This window comes from Juglans microcarpa x Juglans regia, chromosome 5D, assembly GCF_004785595.1.
Source record: "Juglans microcarpa x Juglans regia isolate MS1-56 chromosome 5D, Jm3101_v1.0, whole genome shotgun sequence".
NCBI classification, from domain to species: domain Eukaryota; kingdom Viridiplantae; phylum Streptophyta; class Magnoliopsida; order Fagales; family Juglandaceae; genus Juglans; species Juglans microcarpa x Juglans regia.
The window spans coordinates 11896435-11920381 of NC_054602.1; the positions used below are offsets into that span (position 1 = coordinate 11896435).

General features: G+C 36.7%; 2 protein-coding genes and 1 long non-coding RNA gene across 3 annotated transcripts; 1 reads left to right on the plus strand and 2 right to left on the minus strand.

Moving 5' to 3' along the window:
• Positions 1-875: 875 nt before the first annotated feature.
• On the minus strand, positions 876-1875 carry LOC121265063. The gene is made up of 2 exons (XR_005940603.1): positions 1269-1875; positions 876-1160 (listed from the first exon to the last, which is right to left on the minus strand). It is a non-coding gene; the product is annotated as an uncharacterized LOC121265063 (long non-coding RNA).
• LOC121265058 (pyruvate dehydrogenase E1 component subunit beta-3, chloroplastic) lies at positions 1203-23348 on the plus strand. Its single transcript, XM_041168518.1, has 5 exons — positions 1203-1242; positions 18323-18542; positions 18688-18791; positions 18891-18934; positions 22086-23348. The coding sequence occupies exons 2-5, from the start codon at positions 18440-18442 to the stop codon at positions 23056-23058; spliced, it is 1224 nt and encodes a 407-aa protein (XP_041024452.1). The 5' UTR covers positions 1203-1242; positions 18323-18439; the 3' UTR covers positions 23059-23348.
• On the minus strand, positions 8814-14682 carry LOC121265061. Its single transcript, XM_041168521.1, has 5 exons — positions 14303-14682; positions 13854-13965; positions 11112-11204; positions 10272-10472; positions 8814-9224 (listed from the first exon to the last, which is right to left on the minus strand). The coding sequence occupies exons 1-5, from the start codon at positions 14617-14619 to the stop codon at positions 8991-8993; spliced, it is 957 nt and encodes a 318-aa protein (XP_041024455.1). The 5' UTR covers positions 14620-14682; the 3' UTR covers positions 8814-8990.
• Positions 23349-23947: the final 599 nt, after the last annotated feature.

The window sequence follows — 23947 nt, forward strand, 5'->3', positions numbered from 1 at the left end:
ATGTATGAAAATTTTAATTATTAGTATGCTGGTCAATTATTAGTGTGCGACGTTATTGATTGGACTTGCCTATATTTCTTGGCAGCATCGTGTGACTAGATAGGCAACAACTGATTTTTTGGCAGCATCGTGTGATTGGACTTGTTATTTTTTGGTAGCTTGTGCACATGCCACTTTCCAGACTTGTTGTGCATAATTTTTTGTGGACATAAATATTGGTGGCTTTTGTAGATAAACATGGTTAAATTGTGTATATGCTGTTTGTGGCCAGTTGTATATATTATCCATAGATATAAGGGCTTGTTTGGAAAATGTTTCAATCCCAAAATTTCATCTCGTCCCGTCTCATCCCATCTCTTTCCCAAATATCACTCAAACACAAATACTTTCAAACTAATCATTACAACTTTTTAAAACTAATCATCATAATTTTTCCAAAATCTTGAACAAAAATTAGAAATAATTCAACGTTTTCAAATCTTCAAATAAAAATAATATTAAAAAACTATATTTTAATAATATTTTAATTTTATAATATTTTTTATTCAATTTTTTCTTTCTCATTTACCAAAACTCCATAAAACATTAACTCACACTATCTCATTACTATTCACAAAATATCTTACTACTATTCACAAAATTCTCATCTCATCCCACTCCCCAAGCTTGTCTGTTATGTGAATTGTGTCCAGGTATATGTGTGTAGATGGTTTTGTGTCCAGTTGTGTATAGATTTTGTGTATCATGGGTATACTGTCAATCTATGATTGGAATAATAGATTGGATTTTGTCCACTTATCATCTTGTGTGCATAATAGATTGATCCAAAATGTTATGAAGAATGTCTTAGATAAGTTCAAAGGGGACTTTAAAGATGGAGTCAAAATGTATATAGCCCAGTAGATTCATAAAAGAGTAAAAAAAATAGCAGATTTTTCTCTCCCCTATACAACAAAATGCCTGATCAAGTACCTAATTAGGCTTTGCTTTGCCTAATTCAAGGGATAGTACCATTACACTTGATCCATACAAAAAAAAAATAAAGAAAATATCCACCTATTTACATGTGTCCTATAGTTTATCTGAATTATGCAGAAACTATTACAATTTATATAACCCAGTACAAACACAATAATATTCGTGCATTTATATTCTCGACCCTCCGCAAACTTTGTTCAACCTCAACCTTTTGGGCATCTCTCTCTCTCTCTCTTTCTCTCTCTCTCTCTCTCTCTCTCTCTCAGTTTATCTTTCCTTCTCCGCAATACGTCATCCTGCCTCTTCTGAACTGTATTCTCTCTTCTCTGAATGTTCTCCTCTATCAAATTAAGTATATCCGCCCAATGGAAAAATTCAAATCTTGCATCTTCCTGCACACAGTACAAGCATTTCACATGAGGAAGTAGCTTTACCACGTTATACAAAAATTGAAAAGCAATTAAAAAAATATATAGCAGTTGCTTTACTGTGTTATAATTCGTGTAGGAAAAAAATTTCCTTGCGGAATTTTTGTTAGTGTGTGACGTCTTTAGTGGTGCTTTCAAATCACACCAACAAGTTGGTAATTCCATTACAACCCCATTAATTACACATGATGATGATTGAGTTGATATCATATGTGATTTTAAAAAATTAAGGAAGTTCAGAAAATATTTTGGCAAACATGAATAATATCCCAAATTCATAAATTCATATAGAAGAAACAACATGAAACTAGCATTAAAGAGAAGCGGTATAACGTTTTGAAAAAAAAATATAAATATATACTGGGAGCATAATGTTTTAGCATCCAAGCATGTTAATCATTAACGAGTAGATACAAACAATGATGGGTCCTATGCCAAACTAATGTTTATCTGGCATTTTAATTTCTTAGCCATCTTCTATCAAAAAAAAAAAAAAAAAATTTCTTAGCCATCCGAAGCATCTGCATCTTTGGCCTAACAAATTCATGAAATGATGGGTCCCACGCGGCAGTAGGGTTGTGCAAATGACCCGTAAACCCGATGGAACCGCTTAAAGCGGCCCGACCCGACCCGACCCGAATTTGGCAGGTTATTATATGATCGGATATGCAACCCGACTAATTATCGAGTTTTTATATTTGATTTCAACCCGTCCGTAAAACCATTCTTATCTTCCATACGATTTCATTTGAAGAGAAACAGATCTGCTGCAGGGAAGCTTCGAGACTTACAGCAATGGCAAGAATCAAGGTCCATGAACTGCGTCAGAAAATTAAGGTGGATCTGCAACAAGCTCTCCAAGATAAAGGTGATGAGGCTGTCGATTGCGCAGGTGTTGACGGTGATTTCTCAGAAGCAGAAGGAGGCTCTGAGAGAAGTTTTCAAGAAGAAGCAATACCGCCGTTCGCAGACTCCAAGGGTAAACCAGCGAGGCTTCCAAACTCGCAGCTGCACAAATGGCTCCAAAGAGAGGTGGCAAGGCACCAGTAGCAACAGCTAAGAAAAAGACGAAGAAGGTGACAAACCCATTGTTCGAGAAGTGTCCGAAGCAGTTTCGGATCGTAGGGGCGTTGCCACCAAAAAGGGATCTGACCCGTCCAACACCGAAAAGGGATCTGGTTAAAATTTTCCTCGCTCAGAACAAATTTATTCCCTTTGACTGCAAAGGTTTTCTTTCTTTAGCAGCAACTTTTATAAATTAAGAAAGAGTTTATGTTTATGTTTTGACTTGAGCTGGCATGCTTTTATATAGCTTTGGCGTTAGAGATTAATGGGTAATGCCTTCTTCTTGGTAGAAGTAGCAACCTAAACGGCATAATATAAGAAGAAGAATTACCTTCCCTCGATCTGCGTCCCAAGAATACCAGAGCCATTTGTAAAGAAGAAGAGATAGATGCATTTTCCCATGACCAAACACTAGGCATCATTTGGCTCCTATTTCATGGTGTAAGACTTGGTCGGGTCATACAGGTTCGACCCGGTTTTATTTTGATCGGGTCAGATCGGATCGGGTTGGCGCCTAAATCTAGATGTTTCGGGTCGGGTTGGGTCGGGTACAAACCCGGCTAATTATGGTCGGGTTGCAGGCCTACGCGACAGTGTATAATAAGAAACATGGAAAATAAATAAAAGATAAAACATGCAATTAATCAATAATATAATCAAATATAAATCTTCTACCTTAATTTCAAAATCATCACAGGGGCTAGATATGTAGCCAGAAAGCTTTAATATATCATCACTAACGTTCAATTCATGAAGAGAGTCAGTAACTTCAACCCCAAACTCACTTTTCAATAGTGACAAAGGAGAAGAAGGATGAGTGTAAAGAAGCTCGTCCCTACTAAATGTAGAGAATAAAAATAAAAAAAAAAAAAAACATGATAATCAAATTAGCTCTAACTTGAAAATGTGATAGAAAGAAACATTTCGTCATCGATGACTTTGAAGCAAATTTGTGAGCTGAAAAGGGCAATCATAAGGATGCATTTCTTGATTGAGTGCAACACCCTCTTGGAGTTACCAATTTCACAATGCAAACAAACCATAAGGAACAAAAAACAATTGATGGGCACACACAGAGTGCAAATTTTGGACACACACAATGTCCTTTTAGCTCAATAATTCCGTCAAAGAGTTGATAGGCATGAAAAACATACTCAAACATTCAAGTAAAAGTTAACACAAAACAACATCCATACAAAAAATTACACAAAACACTAGTTAAATCAAGCTTAACCAACAAAATTAATGGGAAGGAAGAGACAAGTTCAGTGGGACGAGTTCTGAGGAATATTCTAAGGGAAGAGACGAGTTCATAGGGGAAGGAAGAGAGACATCGTATGGAAGAGAGACAGAAATTTGAGAGCAAGGGAAGAGACGCGAAAACAGCTCAATGTGTAAATCCAATATCAGATAGAAATGTCTTCTTTCAGGTGTTTTTGTGCACCGAAGCGCACCAACAAGTACACCTATACCATTTAATGAAACAGTGTGTTTTCATTTTTATGGGATGAATGAGTTTTGGGTGGGAAGAAAATTTGGCATGAAATGGGGAGACGAGACAAGCATGCCCTGAATTCAGTGTCGTTGACTTTGGTCTCCAACTCGAAGACAATTCAGGAAGCAGCAACCTTTGCAGCACCGTTGAGCATGTCCAGTGCTCCGATTCACCCCCTGAATGCGATTTCTTGGGCAAACCAGGCGGCGATAAATACGACCCTTCACTCAACTGCAAGCTGAGGTCTTGGTCACTGGTGTGCCGGAGCTTCCTTTGCTGAGTGAGCCGCCTTTGGGTAAATGATTGTGTTTGTCCCCGCCTCTTGGGGAAAGCACCATCATCGTGCATCGGAGCAAAAATAGATGGAGAAGAAGAAGAAGAAGAAGAAGAAGAAGAAGATGGTGATGCTGAAGAAGGAGGAGGAGGAGGAGGAAAAGGAGGTTTGAAAAAAGAAAACATTTGGGAGCTAAGGAAAAATCGTGAAACCCAACATGCAGAAAGTTCTGAAACTCAAACAGCCCCCATACCTCGACAAGCCAAATGGGAAACATTTAAGAGCTTTTATGCTTTGTTTACTCATCTCGATTTTCTAATTTGAATTATTTGGGTCAAACAGTTGGATCTCAGTTGAAGAAGAAAACTCAACAAATAAGCCTAAAGCTTATCTTTCAAAGTTTCTAGTCCTTGGCAAAACTCAACCAGAGACATGGGTTGGAGAAATCGAGGTCAGAAACAAGACAACCCAGAATGTCTACGTATGATGTGACCTACACACAAAAGGAAGAAAACAATGGTGGATGTCGCTATTGGAGAGCTTCTTGTCCCAAGTCAAGGACCAATAACATCTGGAATACCTAAGACTATTGACGTAGAGGAGACCGTCGTGCCCAAAGGAGACCGGCCAAAGGTTTGAGGAAGAGATTTGGGGTGGGATTTGGGGGAGAAGAGACAGACGAATGGAGATGAAGGGATCTGAATTGAAGCCGATGTCTACTTCTTCTTCTTTTTTTTTTTTTTTAATTTTTTTTTTAATGGCATTTGATTGCTTAGTCCACCTCAAGTATTGGTACATGTGGAACATGGTTGATGCGCCAAATCGCTTATACTTAGCAAAATTGGTAGGGTTGGACAATAGGAGCCTGTCGCTTAACTCGTCCGTGCGTCGCACCTTGCCTGCTTAGTATCTAGTGGACATGCCAAGTATAAAATTTTATTTAACAAAATAGGTGGGATGCGAGTAGGATATCTACTCACCCGCCTGCCTACTTATACATTAAAAAAAGGAGAAATGTTATACACCACACTCTTATTCTATTTTGATTATTTCAAGTAATATGTGACACATTTATCACCATTAAATGATAAAGAAGCATGCAATAAATGATCATTTAATAGTAATAAATGTATCATATCTTACTTAATGGGATGAAAGTAAGATGGTAATATAGTGTATAGAATTTTCCTAAAAAAAAACTTAACCGTAATCTTCATCTTCTGCTCTCCTCTTCTTCATCTTTTTTGTCTTCTTGTTCTTATTCTTCGTCTTTATATTTTTCTTCTTTTTCATCATATCCTTTTGTTGCGCATAGTGTGCAAGTTGTTGGCGTCGTTCTCTGGCTTGCAACCAAAGACATACGGTCGCATGTTTGGTTGATTTTGATTCAATTTTTTATTCGCTTTTTGTTCAAGTTCAAGGAAAGAGGAGCAGCCAATTCCCACCCCAATTCATCTGCCCATATGACAGGGACAAACACTCTTTCTATAGGGTAAGGGGCGGGGTCGCATATGACCACCCCGTCCAAGGGGAGCCAGGGGCGAAAGGGCTGTGATTCATCCGTATAAAGTGAATAGTGGCTCTAATTCCAAGCAATAGTGTGCGGAGTAATATTAATACTCTATTTCTTTGTTGTTTTGATTTTTACATTTTTATAAAGAGTAATTGTGTCAAAGTAGCATTTTCAAAAGAACAATTCTACGCATTAGTCTGTAGCCGCAGCACACCACACAAATTTTTTTTTTCTTTTTTTAACCGCAGCACAACATGAGGTGTGCTGCTGCGACTATGGCTGATACGAATAATTTTCCTTTTCAAAATAGCATTTTCTTTTTATAAATTAAGGCCACTATTTTAACTTTTGCAACATTCATACATTAACTTCAAAAGACTCGCAATTAAGTATTTTTTTTATTAGAAAACTAACATAAAGGTTGTCACATGCAATTAATATTGCCCGTTAGCTAATTAAATATTGACACATGACATGTTGACGCGACAATCCTTCATTATTTTTCTAATAAAATATTGATAAAAATACTTAATAGCTATTTTTTTTAGGTATCATTGTTGCGAAAAGTTTAAAATTATGATTTTGATTTGTAAAAACGTGAAAACTTATGTACTAATTTTGCAACTAACTTTTCTTTTTTTAACTATAATATGTAACGCACAAAGTAATATCCTTATTCTCGGTTTATAAGTAGTAAAATTATATTTATATTAGTTCTTAATTTCCTATAAATTGTCCCTTATTTTCTTTATTTATTAACGCAGATGCCTCTCATTGCATCATTGCTCGAATATCCAATACAATCAAATGTTATATTATACTTTGAACAATCCTATTTATTAATGAATTAGTTTCTTTAATTCACATCTTTATTTTATTAAAAGACTTGCTTTAATGTTGAAACTGGATTTGTTAAATGGCAAATATGTCAATGGGTCTAGTTTCAGGAACTAAACAAACCCTTTGACGATAGAGAGGAGGGACTGGGAGGGCTGTATCATGTATGCAACAACTCTAGAGGTGATCCTCTCCCGTCTTAGGCTAAAAGCATTCCAACACAACTCCCATATATGATGAAGCTTGGGTTGCGCTACTGGCCATCAAAGAAACTTGGGCACTCAAGGCTCTATTTATTTCTCTAGAAGGAGATTCTCTGTTGGTTCACAAAGTAATCATTGATCTATCTGCAGATGTAGACTGGACTACTATCCAACCCATCATTGAAGATTGCAACATGTCAATCATTTGAAGGTCTAGACCTCTGTTCATGTTCCTCAAAGTGCCAACTCTGTGGCACATGAGCTTACTCAAAGGATTGTTAACTCACTCCGATGTAAGCCCTTCCCATGATCCTATGACTCCTTGTATCACACTGGCTTTGATCTCCCTTAATTTTTTTTTTTTTTCTTTTTTCTCTGTACACGTACTCTGCTTCTTCTCTTTATATTATTGTCTGTTTGAGGAAAAAAAAGTACCAAAAGTTAAAATGTATTAAACTGTCATTAAGTTTCAATGCGAATTATTTATTAAGATTTGACTCTTAAGATAATTAAATCAAAGAAGAAAGAAAAATATAACACAATATTATTTTCGTAGACCGAGTTAAAGTTAAACATTAATATAAAGAGCTGTCATAAGGATAGTTCCTCTTTTAAGAGCTATCAATTTTTTTGAAAAGAGAAAAATATATTGATAATTATTATTTATTATTTTTTTTAATAAGTAGATTGGGGGTATAAGACTTGATCTACAGGTAGTAAAAAAATTTATAGATCTAATTCATCTCATAAAACCGATTCAACAAGAGAGGATTGATCATTCTTTATAAACATGCTCAAGATATTATCCACAAGCAATGTGGCATTATTCCTCAACATAATTTCTCACGTGCAAGTCAGTATTTTTTTCTAGTCATTGTCACAGGATAAGTAGTATGGGTCCTCATTCATACTGTGACAGGCTCTGATACTATGAAAAAATTTATTGACTTGACTCATCTTATAAAACATATTCAACAAGAGATAATTGTTAATTCCTAATAAACATGTCCAAAACCTTGTCTATAAGTAATATGAGATTATTCCTCAATAGCTAGAGGGATGCAAATGTCATCGAACTACAAGGACATTATCAATAAGAGGTTGCTTGACTAAAACGCGAAGGTATTTGAAAATATAGAATAAGAAACAGACAAGGTTTACCTAAAGAGATTGAAGCTAGGTTTCAGGCCGCTGGCAAATCATGCCATGATCTTCCCTTTGTTGACCAAATCGTATCATAATCTGCTTAAGGACTCCTTTATATACAAGCTCCACAAATGGCCAGCTTTGTTAAGACGCAATGGGGACCTTTTGTGTGCTAAATCATCTTTCTCTTCTCATTTTTAGCACATGCAGCAGTGCTGGTCGAAAACGAAGAATGGCAAAAGGGAACGGTTTTGGAAAAGGATTCATTTTTTGGTTGGTTAATGGTTAGTCATATGTAAAAAAGTTTTGAAAGTGGACAGTCTTCAAAGAGGGATACAGTCATTGTGGGTTGGTTGATTGCCTGTTTGGGTAACTACAATGCAACTGTGGTCATTTGCTTTTTTCGTTTTTATTCTCCTCTTCATTTTCTTAGAGTCGGGTGGATGATAGAAATTAAACCCAGTTCTTGAGTTTTTTTCAAAGTTCAGATCATCACGTGAAACGAGTTTTTTTCCAGTTAATGGTTTAAAACTTTAAAGCTTTATCTGGATCATAAACTGCATCAATGAAGAAATCTCTTTGATGGTAAGTAAAACCATACAGTAAGCAATATCCATACAGCAACCTTCTTGCTAACTAAAATACTTTACAAGCACAGGTTTGGCTGTGATAACCTTGCAGGACCTGTAGATAATATAGAGGTGGTTTCAGAGACTAAAAAAAGTTTAACAGAACAACTTGCCTGCATTTGTTTTCACAACTCTTCTCAACTCATTTTATTTAATCATTACGATTTTCTCAAATTCTCGTACAAAATAAAATAAATAATTCAACTTTTTCAAATCTCAAAATAAAAATAATATCAAAAAATATATATTCTAATAATATTTTATTCAACTTTTAACTTTTATTTCATCTTATCTGTAAAAACAAACCAGGCCAATATACCAACTAATTGCCAAATATATTCGTTTAGAGATTGTCATGAAGATCCTCCTCTTTCAATGTTGCTTGCTTCCGGTTATAGAAAACAATACAAATTCTTGCGCTTTCAAGACCAGGGCCACTTAGCCTCTCTCCAGGTGAACTGACGAATCTCACAATTCTTAGTTGGCAAACATCCTTGATCACTTCCATTAGCTTGCAGGTGTTTGTCTTCGTCCGATCCGATTACTGGACAGCATTGAAGTTTGCGATCATGTACCAAAGCTTCCTCCTTATAGTCAGGGTTGGTATATCTTGGGTGTTGGATAAATGACACATTTTTCCACCATAGCTTTAAAGCCTGGAGAAACGCACGGTTTAAGAGCATCAATAGGTAATTCAATGCAGAGGCACCTTGGAACTTTAACCAATATGATTTTATACAGAAAAATTCTATTATTAAGCCTATGTGTTGAGCACATCTAGTAAAGTGCTTACATTACATGGCATAATTTGATTTTGAAGATAAATTTTAAAATTTAAATTTTACAATCAAATCTTACCATTTAAGTTATGCAGATGGCGTGCCCTACACACCGGTTGGAGAATAGAATTACACTTTTATACAAGGATGAGGCAAGAAGGCAGGTGTTATGAGGCGGTTGAATATAATCAGGTAATCAACCTCTTGACATAACCAGAAGTTAAAATAGTTCTGAACTGAAGAAGAATTTCACTAGCATAGCTTTATTTTTTTAGAGGATATTGCTGGCTAATCTTATAATACTTTAGGGGAAAATAATCCAAGCATGCAGATAACCATGCAGAAGTCATGCTCAGCTGAGGCGAGGCATCTTTGATCCAGTATACATCTTTAAAACTGAATGAGAACCTTACTTCCTACCATAAACTAAGGCTTAAAGGCTAACTTCACAGTTTCTACGAGGCTACAAAATCATACGAATGAAAGACCCATCATATTAACTAACAATCCGTGTCAAAATTCATTGACTTCAGGGCCGTGATAGAGACATGAGAATACAAAAGGGTATTCATTGGACACTGGCATCATGACCAATCTCATACGGACAGTAATGCAAAAAGGCACCTTTCAACCCAAATTTTCAACTAACATTCCCCCTTGTTCCTCTAGGTTAGATATTAATTTTTATCAGAAAGAAGGGGAAGGTGAAAAGAAAAAGAAAATCCTGAGCTATCTAGCACTAGCTAGTTTTGATAAGTTCAAAAAACATAGACTCTCAGGCAGGAGAAAAAATTTTAAGTTCAGTTCAGGTAAACAAAGGTTAATGTTACCACCCTATATAGTTGTAATTAAAGCTCTGTTGGATTAACTAGGGCAAGATATTAATGATCCGAAGATATGGAAAGCATTTGCCTATTCACTTACATGCCAGTAGATCCACACTGCAACCCTGTGAGGCATCAACCAGAAGAACATAGCATGATCTGATACTAACGATAATGGCACTCGTTTTGCTTTCAAGGTAGCTGTGAAATAGTCACCAAGCTTAGGGTGTTGAACTGAAATTGACACAAATAGATTATCTCCAGGAGCATTTGCTCTGATTTTCCATGTCCCAAGCATATCCTGCAATAGTCTACGATTACTTACAACAATAAAACCTCAGTCCATATAAAAAACTTCAATAAATAAAGCATGCTAAGCTTGTTCATATTAGTAACACTTATAATTTCAAAATTTTCTTTTGTATCTCCTGATTTAAGACATGATCAATCAAATAGTCAGACAAATCACCAGCAATGCCCACAATTTAATTTTCTTTTTGTAAAAACATATTTCAAGCTTGGAAACTCCATTTCGAGGAGGATCCTCAACAAAATACCCTTGTTTCCCCTTCCAGTTTCAGAACATAATGAAGTTCAGATTCAGAGGCCAGCTTTTTTTTCCCTTTTTCCACATCAGTCCGAAGACAACAAGGTGCCAACCTTCCTGCATGCCTTTGAATTTCTCTTTCTTATTCACAGTTTCAAGTTTGTTATTCTGCCATACTTGGCACACTTTTTAAGCTTAAAGGCTTCATTTCATCCATGGGCATGTCTAACTTGCAGCAGACTGTCCTTGTAATTGGTTAAAGTAGGACTCCCGTATTCTGTAAGATGTCTTATATGTAGCACAAAGAAGTCACGAGCCATCAAATTCTACAATAGGGAAAAAGGAGAAGCAAGGCACCTAGAAGTACAAGACATGAGAGTTTCCAAGCCATACCATAAAAGGACTGACATGTAATGGTTTTGCTACTAAATCAGAACTTGGGTTGAAAACGAAGGTTACTCTTTCACCCCATGGTGTGTTTGTTACCTGTAACAAGAGACCACAATCATGAATGAACCTAAACTCCCAAGTAACAATAGATTAAAATCTAAAGCAAAAAACAAGAAAAAAAGAAGCATTATCACACAAAACTAAGATTGTTTGATCGAAATTCCACCCAATTCAATATATGGAATGAAGCCTGCGCATTTTAGGTAAAATCAATTGCAGGAGATATGCCTCTTTACGTTTAGCTTCAGGCAAAATCGGTACACAGCAAAATTCGTATTGATGAATAAAAAGATGCTTTGAACTTTAATAGCATTGCTACACATGACAGCAAAATTCGTTGTTGAAGAATTCAAGTTTCACTTGGTGAATTGCGCTACGGTTTGCACCCCAATATGTGAAGGCGGGTAGGGAATTCGGAATTTGTTGGTTTTCAACAAGGCTTTATTGGGTAAGTGGCTTTGGAGATACCATGATGAGAGGGAAGCTTTGTGGAGAGTTATCATAGATTTGAAATATGGTAGATTGTGGGGAGGATAGTGCTCAACTGAGGTGAGCGGACCACATGGGGTGGGGCTTTGGAAACACATTAGAAGAGGCTGGACAAACATCCATTGATATACACGTTTTGCAGTTGAGGATGATTCCAAAATTAAATTCTGTATTGATCTATGGTGTGGAGATTGAGTCCTTAAGGAAGCTTATCCAACAATATATATATATATATATATATTTATGATGGGGGAACCACCATACGACAGAGCCTTTAGGACTCATCCATGGAACCTAAACCCCTAGGGAGACTAGCACAGCAACCCACCGCCATGGCCTCCCACTTAAATCGTAGTTTGATCCCATGGAGAATTGAACATGTGACATGGGGCTTATGCACACAAGTTCACCCTTACCACTTGGGCGACTCATGGGTGGGTGAAGCTATCCAACAATATATAGCATTGCACGAAGTCAGGAGGCTTCAGTAGAATAACTCATGGACCTCTCTAGTGGCTCTCCCCAATCGAATATCATTTTCCTTAGCGCTGCCCAAAATTGGGAAATGCCAAAGATTGGGAAATTGACATATTTATAGATTTCTTCAATTCTGTGTATAATTGTAGAGTGAATGGAGGAGTTGATTGGAGGAGTTGATACGATTTTGTGGTCATCATCCAAGAATGGGAGATTTACTATACAATCGTACTATAAGTCCCTTATGAAACACTCTATAAGAACGTTCCATGAAGAATATATGGAGGACTAAGGCCCCCTAAAAGCTTCTTTTTTTGTATGGACAGCTTCATTAGGGAAGATTCTCACCTTGGATAATCTACGGAAACACCGACTCATTGTGTTGGATTGGTGTTAAATGTTCAAGAAAAGTGGGGAGTTTGTGGATCATTTATTACTGCATTGTGACGTTGCCATGAGTTTGTGGAACAATACATTTGCTAGAGCGAGGCTCCATTGGGTGATGCCAAGAAGGGTTGGATTTTTTGGCCAGTTGGCAAGGCATCCGAGGTACCACTCAAATTGCAACTATGTGGAAGATGATACCGATCTGCTATGGTGGTGCATATGGATGGAGAGGAATGGTCGAAGCTTTGAGAATCGTGAACGGACAATGGATGAGACTAGAACTTTATTTCTTCATACTTTATTCCATTGGTCGATTGTAATAGATTTTAATGGCATGAATGTACATGATTTCCTTGTATCTTTAGACAATCATGCATAGGTGTTGCTCTTGTGTCCTGCGTACTTGGCTTCGCCTATTTTAATAAAATTCTTATTTACTGATCAAAAACATGTGACAGCTAGCCACTGTTATATTAACTGTTTATATTGTCATCATCCCCACCATCATTTGAAACAAAAAAGAGTACCAATAACTGGAATGCATCAGAGAGAGAGCTGAAAGCCAAGAAAAAGAGTACCACACACACACACACAGAGGTCAAACATATCTTCACGAATCCAGAAATACCACTATAATTTGACATGTGAAAATGTAAATCAGTTTCATTTCTCGCCACAAACAAGATATCATATTGATGAAACAATTTCCTACATGCGTAAACAAGCAACCATTACACTAAAAGCGTCTGGTAATATTGTCACGGTAGAAATAATCCTTCCGTCCAAAAGTAGATCAGAGTTTGCAAACTTGCAAACAACGCGTTTCAAGAAAACTAGCATAGCCTTTCAAATATGCACTTAGTTGATCCAAGAAAGGTAGGTTTAAGTTTCAGGGTAACATGAAGTTAAATGAGTATATAATTCCATTTCTTCAAACTTCCATTTGATACGGAGGGAACAAAGTATTTTGCAATTATGTGTAGTACAACATAAATCTAGGAGGTATCAAATTGTAAGAAAGTTGATTTACCAAACAACTACAGCTTGGATAAAGTATGGCCAGCACTACTACATTAAAGAAAAATCTCTGACTTTTCATCATAATACTATTCGTTTTATTGCATCTTAAACCATATCCAGGTCCAGGCAGATTTATGAGAAGAACAGGGAAATTAAATAACGAACAGACTAAGACGTCATAAGACTTCACAATACATTTTATGTGAGGACAAATTTTGTATTGTGAACTATATCTGAGCCAGAAATACGTATGCTCTGATTTGGAAGCTTTTTAGAGTGAACATGAAAGTACGATGATAATCACACACCCACCTCAGCTATGCACTTCTTCAAACACTGAGTAGAGCCTTCCACATCATAGCAGTAGTACAGACTCAATGGGTTTTGTTCATATCCCACGCTAGGAGGTATTGTCAATAGAAAACTGCAAAGCACATAACTTTCAAGCTCAAAACATGTCAATGAAAGAGACAGTCGAGCCGTCGAAGTACATAAAATTATTACGGCCTCGTTTCAGGAAATTTCTTAACTATCTCGTCATTTCAACTTCACGAAATCAAAATAAAATATATAATTCATCTTTATCAAATTTTAAAACAAAAATAATATTAAAAAAATATATTCTAATAATATTTTAATATCAACTAATCTCATTTTATCTCATTACAAACGAGAATTAAATTTGAAACCAGATCTAAGGTATGATAATAACTTTTTTTTTATAAAAAAAAAAAAGATACGGAACGAGGGTGAGTGCGTACACGGGTCCGGTGGAAGCAGCAACTTGGCGAGCTTGGTTGGCGGAGAGGTGGTCCGGTGGCGGATGTGGGGCGTGGTCGAGGTCAAAAAGCGCATAACGGACGGAGTAGCGTAAAGAGTGGTGGACGGGGCGGCGGCGCTCGTGCCAGACAGTGCCTTCATAGAGAGACACAGCTTCTGTGGCAATGGCGGAAGAGGAAATGGAAGCGCGTGAAGAGTATTTTCGGAGGAAGAGAGCGCGGAAGAGGAGGAGGAGAGACAAAGCGAGTGATGTGAGGAAGTTGGAGAGGATTGAGCACAAGAGATAGACTACTTCCATTATTTTTTGGGTTTACTTTGCGTTGTTTAGCAAGTCTCAAATGTATCATAACATGAATATGGGATCTTATCCATTTATTTGGTTGGTGGAAATTGATATGAATGAATTCCTCCATTTTTATTTATTTATTTTGGGTAAAGGCATTTTTTTTTATAAGTACATTATAATTAGGAGATACAGAAATATATAAATAAAGGGTAGGGGACTCCGACAAACATCATTTCTTAACTAATGCAGCATAAAGAAATGGGTCAGAGAAACAAATAAATGTTTCCTGCTCTTCCTTGCTAGGAGGGAGTCGCACAAAATGACAATTTTTATAAAATTCAAAAGTGAGATTGTAGTTCCATGATAGTAGGCCATGGTGATAGTAGTGATTGCATTTTATCTTGAAGTGACTGTTGAAAAGTCCACTGCCTCGTTTTCACAATCTTGTGGTCAAATAAGACAACTCTTATAATAAAAACCTAGTTAAAAATTTTGAACTCCATCGCGTTATACACCATCGCAAAACTTCACACTCTTTCAAATAAGTACATGTGATTCTCGCATCGAGGGCAAAAGTTAAAAAAGTGGGGCTTGTGGATTGTGGTGGAGAGAGACTGGCAAGAGACAAAAGAGGAGGTGGTGATCATCGGGCGCCATCGTTCAAATATTTTACCAAACTTTTACATATAAGAGTATCATAACAAAAGTTGGGAAAAAAGTAAGGTAACCAATAAGGAAAGCAGTAAGGAAAGCAATAACAAAAGTAGCAAGATAGATATAAAAATGGACGGATTACAGTTTGGACCAACTTTGGTAGATTTTGAAATTTGTGACGATGTGTGGTGCCCACGCGTTTGTCTTTTTGCAGCCACAATAGTCAGATCTGAAGGATCTGATGATGGCAAGTCCGTTGGTCCCACGCGTGTGGTGAGACAAGCTCTTGGAACGGGTGGCGCGTGAGACCCACAAGCGGTTGTTGGCGGCGCATGAGACCCACACGCGGTGATTTTCGCGAAACCACCACTTCTCTCTGAACGATTTACGATTTGGAAGCCTTCTTGTGCTGCACGTGTCTCTCGAATGTTGTCGAAAAACTGCAAATCTACATTTTTTGGCCTTGGAGGAAACAAAACAACTAGGAAAAGAGAATTAACTTTATAAACAAAGTGGGTAGATAGAGAAAGAAGAGAATGAGAGGGAGAAGGAGAAGGAAGCCGAGGCGTCCCCCTCCTTTTCAACGAAAAAACTAGATTCGAGTTTGTAGGTTTTTTATGTGAGAGAGATAAAGAGAGAGAGCGAGAGAGATCTTAAAGGCATATATACTTGTTTAATTGGTGATAACATAGAAATTATGGCATGTTTGAATAATGAGATGAAAATTTTGTAAATAGTAATGAAATAGTTTGTGAATTATAATGAAATAGTTTGAGTTAAGATATTTCATTGAGTTTTAAGAAATGAGAAAGAAAAAGTTGAATAAAAATACTGTAAAGTTAAAATATTGTCTTAATATAATTTTTTTTAATATAATTTTTATTTTAAAATTTAAAAAAATTATATTATTTTTTATGTTTTGTTTGAAAGTTTGAAAAAGTTGTGTCCAAACATATCTAAGTAAAAATTTTCTAAACACATCTTACCAAATTGGATGGTCACATTATGAGGAAGTTTTTTTTTTTTTTTTTTTTTTTAATGATAAAATTCAAATTCAAACCACTTAACTTGATTGAAATAGTTTTTATGTTAGTACAAAAAGGATTCCTTAAAAAGGTTATTAAAAGACATAAAGCATTTGTTGGAACTTTCTTGACTGAATTTTTGAAGCAAGCTAAACTTCACGCTTTCACGAAGGTTATTTTAAAAATGCTTATCAAAAGTAAGAGTTACCATGGAAGAATTTTGAAAATATTTAATACGATACAATTATCTTATTCTTATCTATTATAATAATATGATACTAAGCATCAGCCATTAAATTTGTTATTTTATTGAATAAGAATTGGTATAATGCTTGATATGTAACATTACACCAGCACAATGCGATAAAAGTGAGATAAAAGTGTAATATATACTATTACTAAAGAATTATTATTTTTTTGTGTAAATGCCCAAGAATTATTTTAGAAACATTACACAATAGTAAGTAATGTTGACAAGAAAATGATAGGGGAAAATCCTTCTCTCTCCAGGCGATTTTCTCTCTAGCCTGCTGGGTTTGGATATTGAGAATACTTGAGAAATGAGAATGTTTGTGAATAGTAGTGAAAAAGTAATGAAAAAGTAATAATAGAATATTGAATAATAGTAAAAAGTAGATGAAAAGTAATGAATAGTAGAAAATAGGTGGAAGTAATAATTAAGTAAAGAATAGTAGTGAGAATACTTGAGATACTCTCACTTGCCAAACCATAGGGGGTGGACTCACTTAGGATGATCTGTCCATTGTTTTTTGTTTCCTTTCTCCAATTTTTAGTTTGTTTTCTATCCATAGTACCGAAATGCGCCGATCTTCTTACTTCAAGCTTCCTACGACCGCCATGCACCCTACTATCAGATTCTCTAGCCACCAATCCTTAAGATGGCAAAAGAAAATCGACTAAAAGAGCGGCGTGTACATCTCATGCGCAGCTTACACCGAGCATGAGACTCACGTGCCGTCGCGTCATGGGGAGTCTATCGCCGCCACTTGTGGCACCATCGGTGTCAGCGGCCTTGGATCTCTTAGACCAACCATTATCTTCTCTTCAAGAAAAGAAGAGTGTCATGTGGGCTGCATGCGCCTCCATAGCCAGTAACGATCATCTGCAGACGATTCGACCTATCTTTTGGCTGTTATTTTCCTATGTTTCCATTTTTTCTAACCAATGATTAAGAGAAAGAGGTATGAAAGTCACATTCAGCTAATCCAGACCAGTAAAATGTAGCACACAATAATCCACTACGACTTCCAGATGTAATTTTACAATCCGTTTATTAAATTATGTCAAAACCTCTTCTAACTGCTTCCCTTTGTGTAAAATGGATGGAGCCAAGTCATTGGCTCCATATTGCTCTTTGTTTTATTTTTCGTGTTGTATTTGCTTATTTGATATATTATTGACTTGGCTCCATATTGCTCTTTGTTTTATTTTTCGTGTTGTATTTGTTTATTTGATATATTATTGGTGGCTCCCACTCTATTGAGTATGTTGTAATCGTTTATTATATCTATGATATGCTTGTTTAAAATATATATATATATATATAAGAAAATAATATATATACTCTATTTACATCCTCTCTTGTGTGGTTGGTCCAGGTAGGCGACCCAACGGGAACCCTTAACACAAAGGACAGAGTTGTCAATCGATTAAAAGAAAAAGAAAGAATAAAAATAGGAAGCCGGCGAAATCTTCCGAAGGATAGGATAATAAAACGATTAAATTCCAAATGAAATAACCAAACTACCCTTCTCGTTAAAAACAGAGAGAAGAGCGAAGATGGGGGGCGATGGAAACAATGCAAAATGGGGGCTCCTACTGACTCAGAAATGTGTGGTGTGTGGGGGCCGCTTTTTAGGGGTACAAATTCTTTCTGAAATAAATCGCCCAACGCTCTCGCACAGCAACGCAAACCAAACCGATCTGACTCACCGCCCCCACACACCCACAAACACCAAGCAAGCTTTGTTCTTCCTCCTCTCAGTTTCTCCGCCCACTCCCATTCTCTCTCTCTTTGTTCTTTATCTTATAAATTGGTACCCTCACTTTCTCTCTTCATTTTCATCCTCTCTCTCTCTCTCTTTTCTCTCTGCCCTGTGTTACATCGATTCGTTATATCTCGTCGGGATCAAATGGCCGCCGTTTTTCAAGGATTGGGAGCCGCGACGGCTTTATCGGTCTCCAATTCTCTCGACTCCAGGAAGTTCCTGGTCTCGTCTCGCAAATCCCTTTCAGGTTTTCCTTCAGCTCGATTTCTCTGCAATACTAAATGTGGTTGTCTTCGACTTTTGCAAGATGACATGAGATATATTATATATATATATATATATATATATATCGATGCGTATATTTCATTTCGGGCTTGTTTGATTTGATACAGAGAGGAAAGCAAGCTTTTTGGTTGTCAGATCTGATGGAAGGGTGGTCCCGCGCTCTAACGCGAGAGGACGCAGGGCTGAGCAGTTGATTACTAATGCAGTTGCAGTTAACCATCTCCTCCCTTTTATTATACTTCGCTTGAATTATATGTGATTTTGTCTTTTGTGGTCATTGACTTTTGATTCGGCGTGTGTGTTCTTGTAGACGAAGCCCGACAGTTCTGCAGTTTCTACTACTTCAAAACCTGGGTATGCTTCTTTCCCGTGATCAATTTGGAATGCTTGATTCATTTGATAAACACTGTGAATATTAATGCTACCATAATTTACGCTAGCAACGGATTCAGAATATGCATTGTTAGTGGATTTAATTTGCTTACACTCTCTGCAATGATAAATGCAACCAAATAATATAATTTATTTCCTATAGACGTTCCTCTTAATGACTGTAGTAGCTTCGCATATGATTACCGTGCTCTGGTTTCTAATAAGTTTCAAGAATTGGCTCGGGACCATAGATTAATTACATAATGATATGAATGAACCCACTATTTTATCGGTTAAGAACTGCATTTCCTAAAATCAGATGCCTTCCTCTTTCTTTCATTCAACTCCTTTATTTAGCACGATAATATGGTCTGATTAACACACCAGCTGCCTTTTTTTTGGCCCTTATATAAAAATGCATTCTTTGTGAAGATTTTTCTTTCTGTTTTTTCTTTTAGTTATAAAAACTACCTGAACACGCTGGTCCTCCAATTGTCAGTCCGCGCAGAGTGAATACCTTGATTCTTTGAGTTCTCTTTGTTTTTTCCCGATTCATAATATTTTAGGTCTGAAGCCAAGAGACTAAGACGATTGCAGAGCTTCATTAATTTGGTCTTAAACGTGTCCTTTTTATACTTTGAACGCCTTAATACAAAATGTTGGTTAACTTCTTGGAAAATTAAAGTAATAACTTTTTATTGCAAATAACTGCGCTCTACCATACAAGTGAGAATACGTTTTTAACATTATCTTTGAATAGATGGTCTATTTTCTCAATGTTGAGTAATTTTGGCTCAACCTTGTCTGAGGTTTTGCTTGAACATCTGGTACTTGATTAAAAAGTGCTAGATGGTTTCTTTATGTCAAGTTTGTTTGTCTTACTACCTAAATAACTATCGAAAGATAGATAATGCCTAGAGTTTGTAAGGTTTCTTACCATGTCAACCGAAATGAAAGGTTAGCTAGCATTTGAGTCAGAAGCTTGTCAATGCTATTATGCCCAAAGCAATCCTAAACAATGAAGGGCGTGTTACGATCCAAGCAAGGCCCAAGCCACATTTGGGTCTATAGTCCAAAATGACTAGTCAAAATCATGATTGGAACTCCTTGAATGTCATTATAAAGGGCATTCACATCTTCCTCCCAAACAATTTGAGATCATATTCACCACCTTTCGATACTCGATCCAATTGGAGTATTACAATGTTCCCTTCTTAAATTCCTAACATCTTCATCAGCACATGTGATACCCCATATGATATGGATAAAGGTAGGTAATGTATAGGATCTCACATTGCTTGGGAAGGAGAAGTTCTTGCTCTTTATAAGGTTCCAATGGAGCTCCAATTGTATCATTGACTAGTCCTTTTGGAGTATAGGCCATGTGGTTTGGGCCTTCCATTGGGGCGTTACAAATGGTATCAGAGACTATCCTAACCAGAAATGTGGGACTTGAGCCGTGCCACCTACAATGGATAGGCCCGACGAAGACATCGGGAATTTAAGTGGGGTAGATTGTGATACCCCATATAATATGGATAAGGGTAAGTGGTGTATGAGATCTTATATTGCTTGAGAATGAGAAGTTCTTGCTCTTTATAAGGTTCCAATACAGCTCCAATTGTATCATTGACTAGTCCTTTTGGAGTATAGACCATTTGGGCATTACAACACACTTCTGGTTGGGTTTGGTTCTAATACCACCCTTTTCCCCTACTTGTAACACCCAAAAAAGGTCCAAGTCACATAGGGGCCACACTTCGAAATGATTAGTTAAGGTTATAATTGGAGCTTCTTGAAATTCATTATAAAAAGCAAGAACATCATCTTTCCAAAACAATGTGAGATCTCATTCACTATATGGATTCGAAGGGGGCAATAGGATGGGCTTTTGATGCACCATATGCATAGTTGAAAAGGATGCGGCATTTGACATTTTAGATTAATTGGAAGAGATTGTAAGAGCAAACATTTTCCTCTTTATCACATCTCTTTAGTGCATTCAAACTTTCTATACATTTTCTCCTAGCCTCTTTCAAATATTACTGATGATTACTACATTTTTCATCCAAATGGCAAACCTTGTGCTGAGGTAGTTTTTCCAAATTCTTGAGCTGGGACTTCAGTGATCTCTCACTTGTTGACAGTGTTATATTGATGCTTGACAAGTCATTAAATCCTATCAAGGTGTCTCATTCAGCTGTGCTAGTGAAGTTATTCATATCATTTATGTTTTAATTTAAGATATGACTGTTATGCTCAAGGGCTCAAAATTTGACTAGTATTGTGTCATAGCAAAGGGTTTCAAGAACTATGATAGGAAGATGATCCCCTTTATAAGTATGTTAGAATCTTCGACGTGCGTGATAGACATTTTTTTTTTAATATTTATCTTTGTATGTTAGAAATCTCAAATGTATCTGATGTTACAACTTTGAAAAAAAACAAATTACCCCTTCCACCGAATGTGCTATCTTGCTCAGTATGTCTGTTTTTGAAAACTCGGATTGTGTTTCTCTGGCAAAAAAGAATTTGGTTTTGCTATTGGCTTTCTTAATCGGGATGCATTCCGTATGGAGACTTAGGGCATGTTTGGACACTTATGAGAAATCTCAAAACTTCTCAAAATTTCATTCCCAAACATCACTCAAACACAAAACACTTTTCAATTTCAAATTTTTAACTTTTTCATTTAATCATTATTCAAACACAAAAATCAATACTATTCTTACAAACTTCAAAACAAAAAGAATATTCAAACAATTTTGTAACTTCATAATATTTTTATTCAACTTTCTCTCTCTCATTTCCCAAAACCCAATAAAACATCTTCATTCAAACCATTTTACTACTATTTACAAAATTCTGAGATATTCCAAGTGTCCGAACATGCCCTTATTTTCATTTTCATATGTAGATATCTTTGAAGTGTTCATTTAAGAATTTTCTTTTATGTACATGTGATAACTATTCTTCTGCCAAGATCACAGGTGGGTAGTAACTATGTTGATCCTATGCTCCTTTACATTTCCTAACAGAACTACATGAATAACATCATAAAAATATTGCCTTATGTCTTTGCGTTCCTTCCTTTTCAGCTCAGGGTTTTAACGAGTTATTGTTCTATCTTCAGGCATGAACTTTTACTTTTTGAAGCCCTAAGAGAAGGCCTGGAAGAAGAAATGGACAGGGATCCCCATGTGTGTGTGATGGGTGAAGATGTGGGTCATTATGGAGGGTCATACAAGGTGACTAAAGGCCTGGCTGATAAGTATGGGGATCTCAGGGTTCTTGACACTCCTATTGCTGAAAACTCCTTTACAGGCATGGGTATTGGAGCTGCCATGACCGGTCTGAGGCCAATTATTGAGGGTATGAATATGGGATTTCTCCTTTTAGCTTTTAACCAGATCTCCAACAACTGTGGCATGCTCCACTATACATCTGGTGGACAGTTTAAAATTCCTGTAGTTATTCGTGGACCCGGTGGAGTTGGTCGGCAACTCGGGGCTGAACATTCCCAGCGTCTTGAGTCATATTTTCAATCAATTCCTGGAATTCAAATGGTGGCATGCTCAACCCCATATAATGCCAAGGGCTTGATGAAAGCTGCAATTCGAAGTGAGAACCCAGTGATACTTTTTGAGCATGTTTTGCTTTACAACCTCAAGGAAAGAATTCCAGATGAAGAATATATCTGCTCTCTTGAAGAAGCTGAGATGGTTAGGCCTGGGGAGCATGTCACAATCTTAACCTACTCACGGATGAGGTATCATGTAATGCAGGCAGCTAAAACTTTGGTGAATAAGGGCTATGATCCTGAAGTAATTGACATCAGGTCACTGAAACCTTTCGATCTTTACACGATTGGGAATTCAGTCAAAAAGACGCATCGTGTGCTGATAGTAGAGGAGTGCATGCGGACCGGTGGGATTGGTGCTAGTTTGACAGCTGCTATTACTGAGAACTTCCACGACTATTTGGACGCCCCGATTGTATGTCTGTCTTCGCAGGACGTGCCAACCCCATATGCTGGGACATTGGAGGAATGGACCGTGGTTCAGCCAGCCCAGATAGTAACAGCAGTTGAGAAGCTCTGCCAGTAAATCAGCCCAGCAGTTCTGAGAGAAAAGAGTGGTTTTCCACGCTGGGCAAGCAACCTTCTTTGCAGCTTCGTTTTAGAAATCTTTGTTCGGTTTTTAAGTTTTATTTGCATTTTTGGTTTTTTGAAACTTCGACTATTCTTCAAAGGTTTTCTTCTTTGTTCTTGACCCCCTTTTACTTCTGGTGTGCGAGATAGATCTTCCCTCATCGTCCTCCATCCTCAATTTCTGGTTAAAGGGCCTTTTAGATGAAGATGCACTGGTGTTAATAATGGTCTAATTTATTCCATGAGAAATGTAATGTTTTTTTTTTTTTTCCGAATAAATTAGAAATGTAATGTTAATTGAGGCTATATACTACACATTTTCGCTTGTATCATCTACCAACCAGCTATTTCTGTAGATTCGTCATGTAGCATTAGAAGTGAATAAAAGACTCGAGAAATGAGACGGAAGTGTTGTGTCAAGGCCCCCACACTTGGTCATGCTTGGGAAACTACGAGAATTTTTAGACTTCGCAAAATTTTTTATAATTTAATTTTCAAATATCAATTAAAAATAAAATATTTTTTAATTTTAAATTTTCTAACTTTTTCATCTTGTATTATAACTTTTTCAATTTCAAAACTTTTTTCTTAAATTCATTTTGTAGAACACCAATTGGAATTATGGCTGGTCCTGACACTAATCTATTAGCTCTTGACAAAAATATATATATAAATAGTTATGTTGACCTCTCCAAAAAAGTTTTCAATAGATTCGAGAACATAAACGTTGCTGGACGGAAGCACCTATAAACTGAGAATAATGGAGACAAATAAAGAGGTGACACGTAGGCCCTCCTCTGTTGTTAATGTGAAGATGCATATATCAACAGAAACATGAGCCCGAA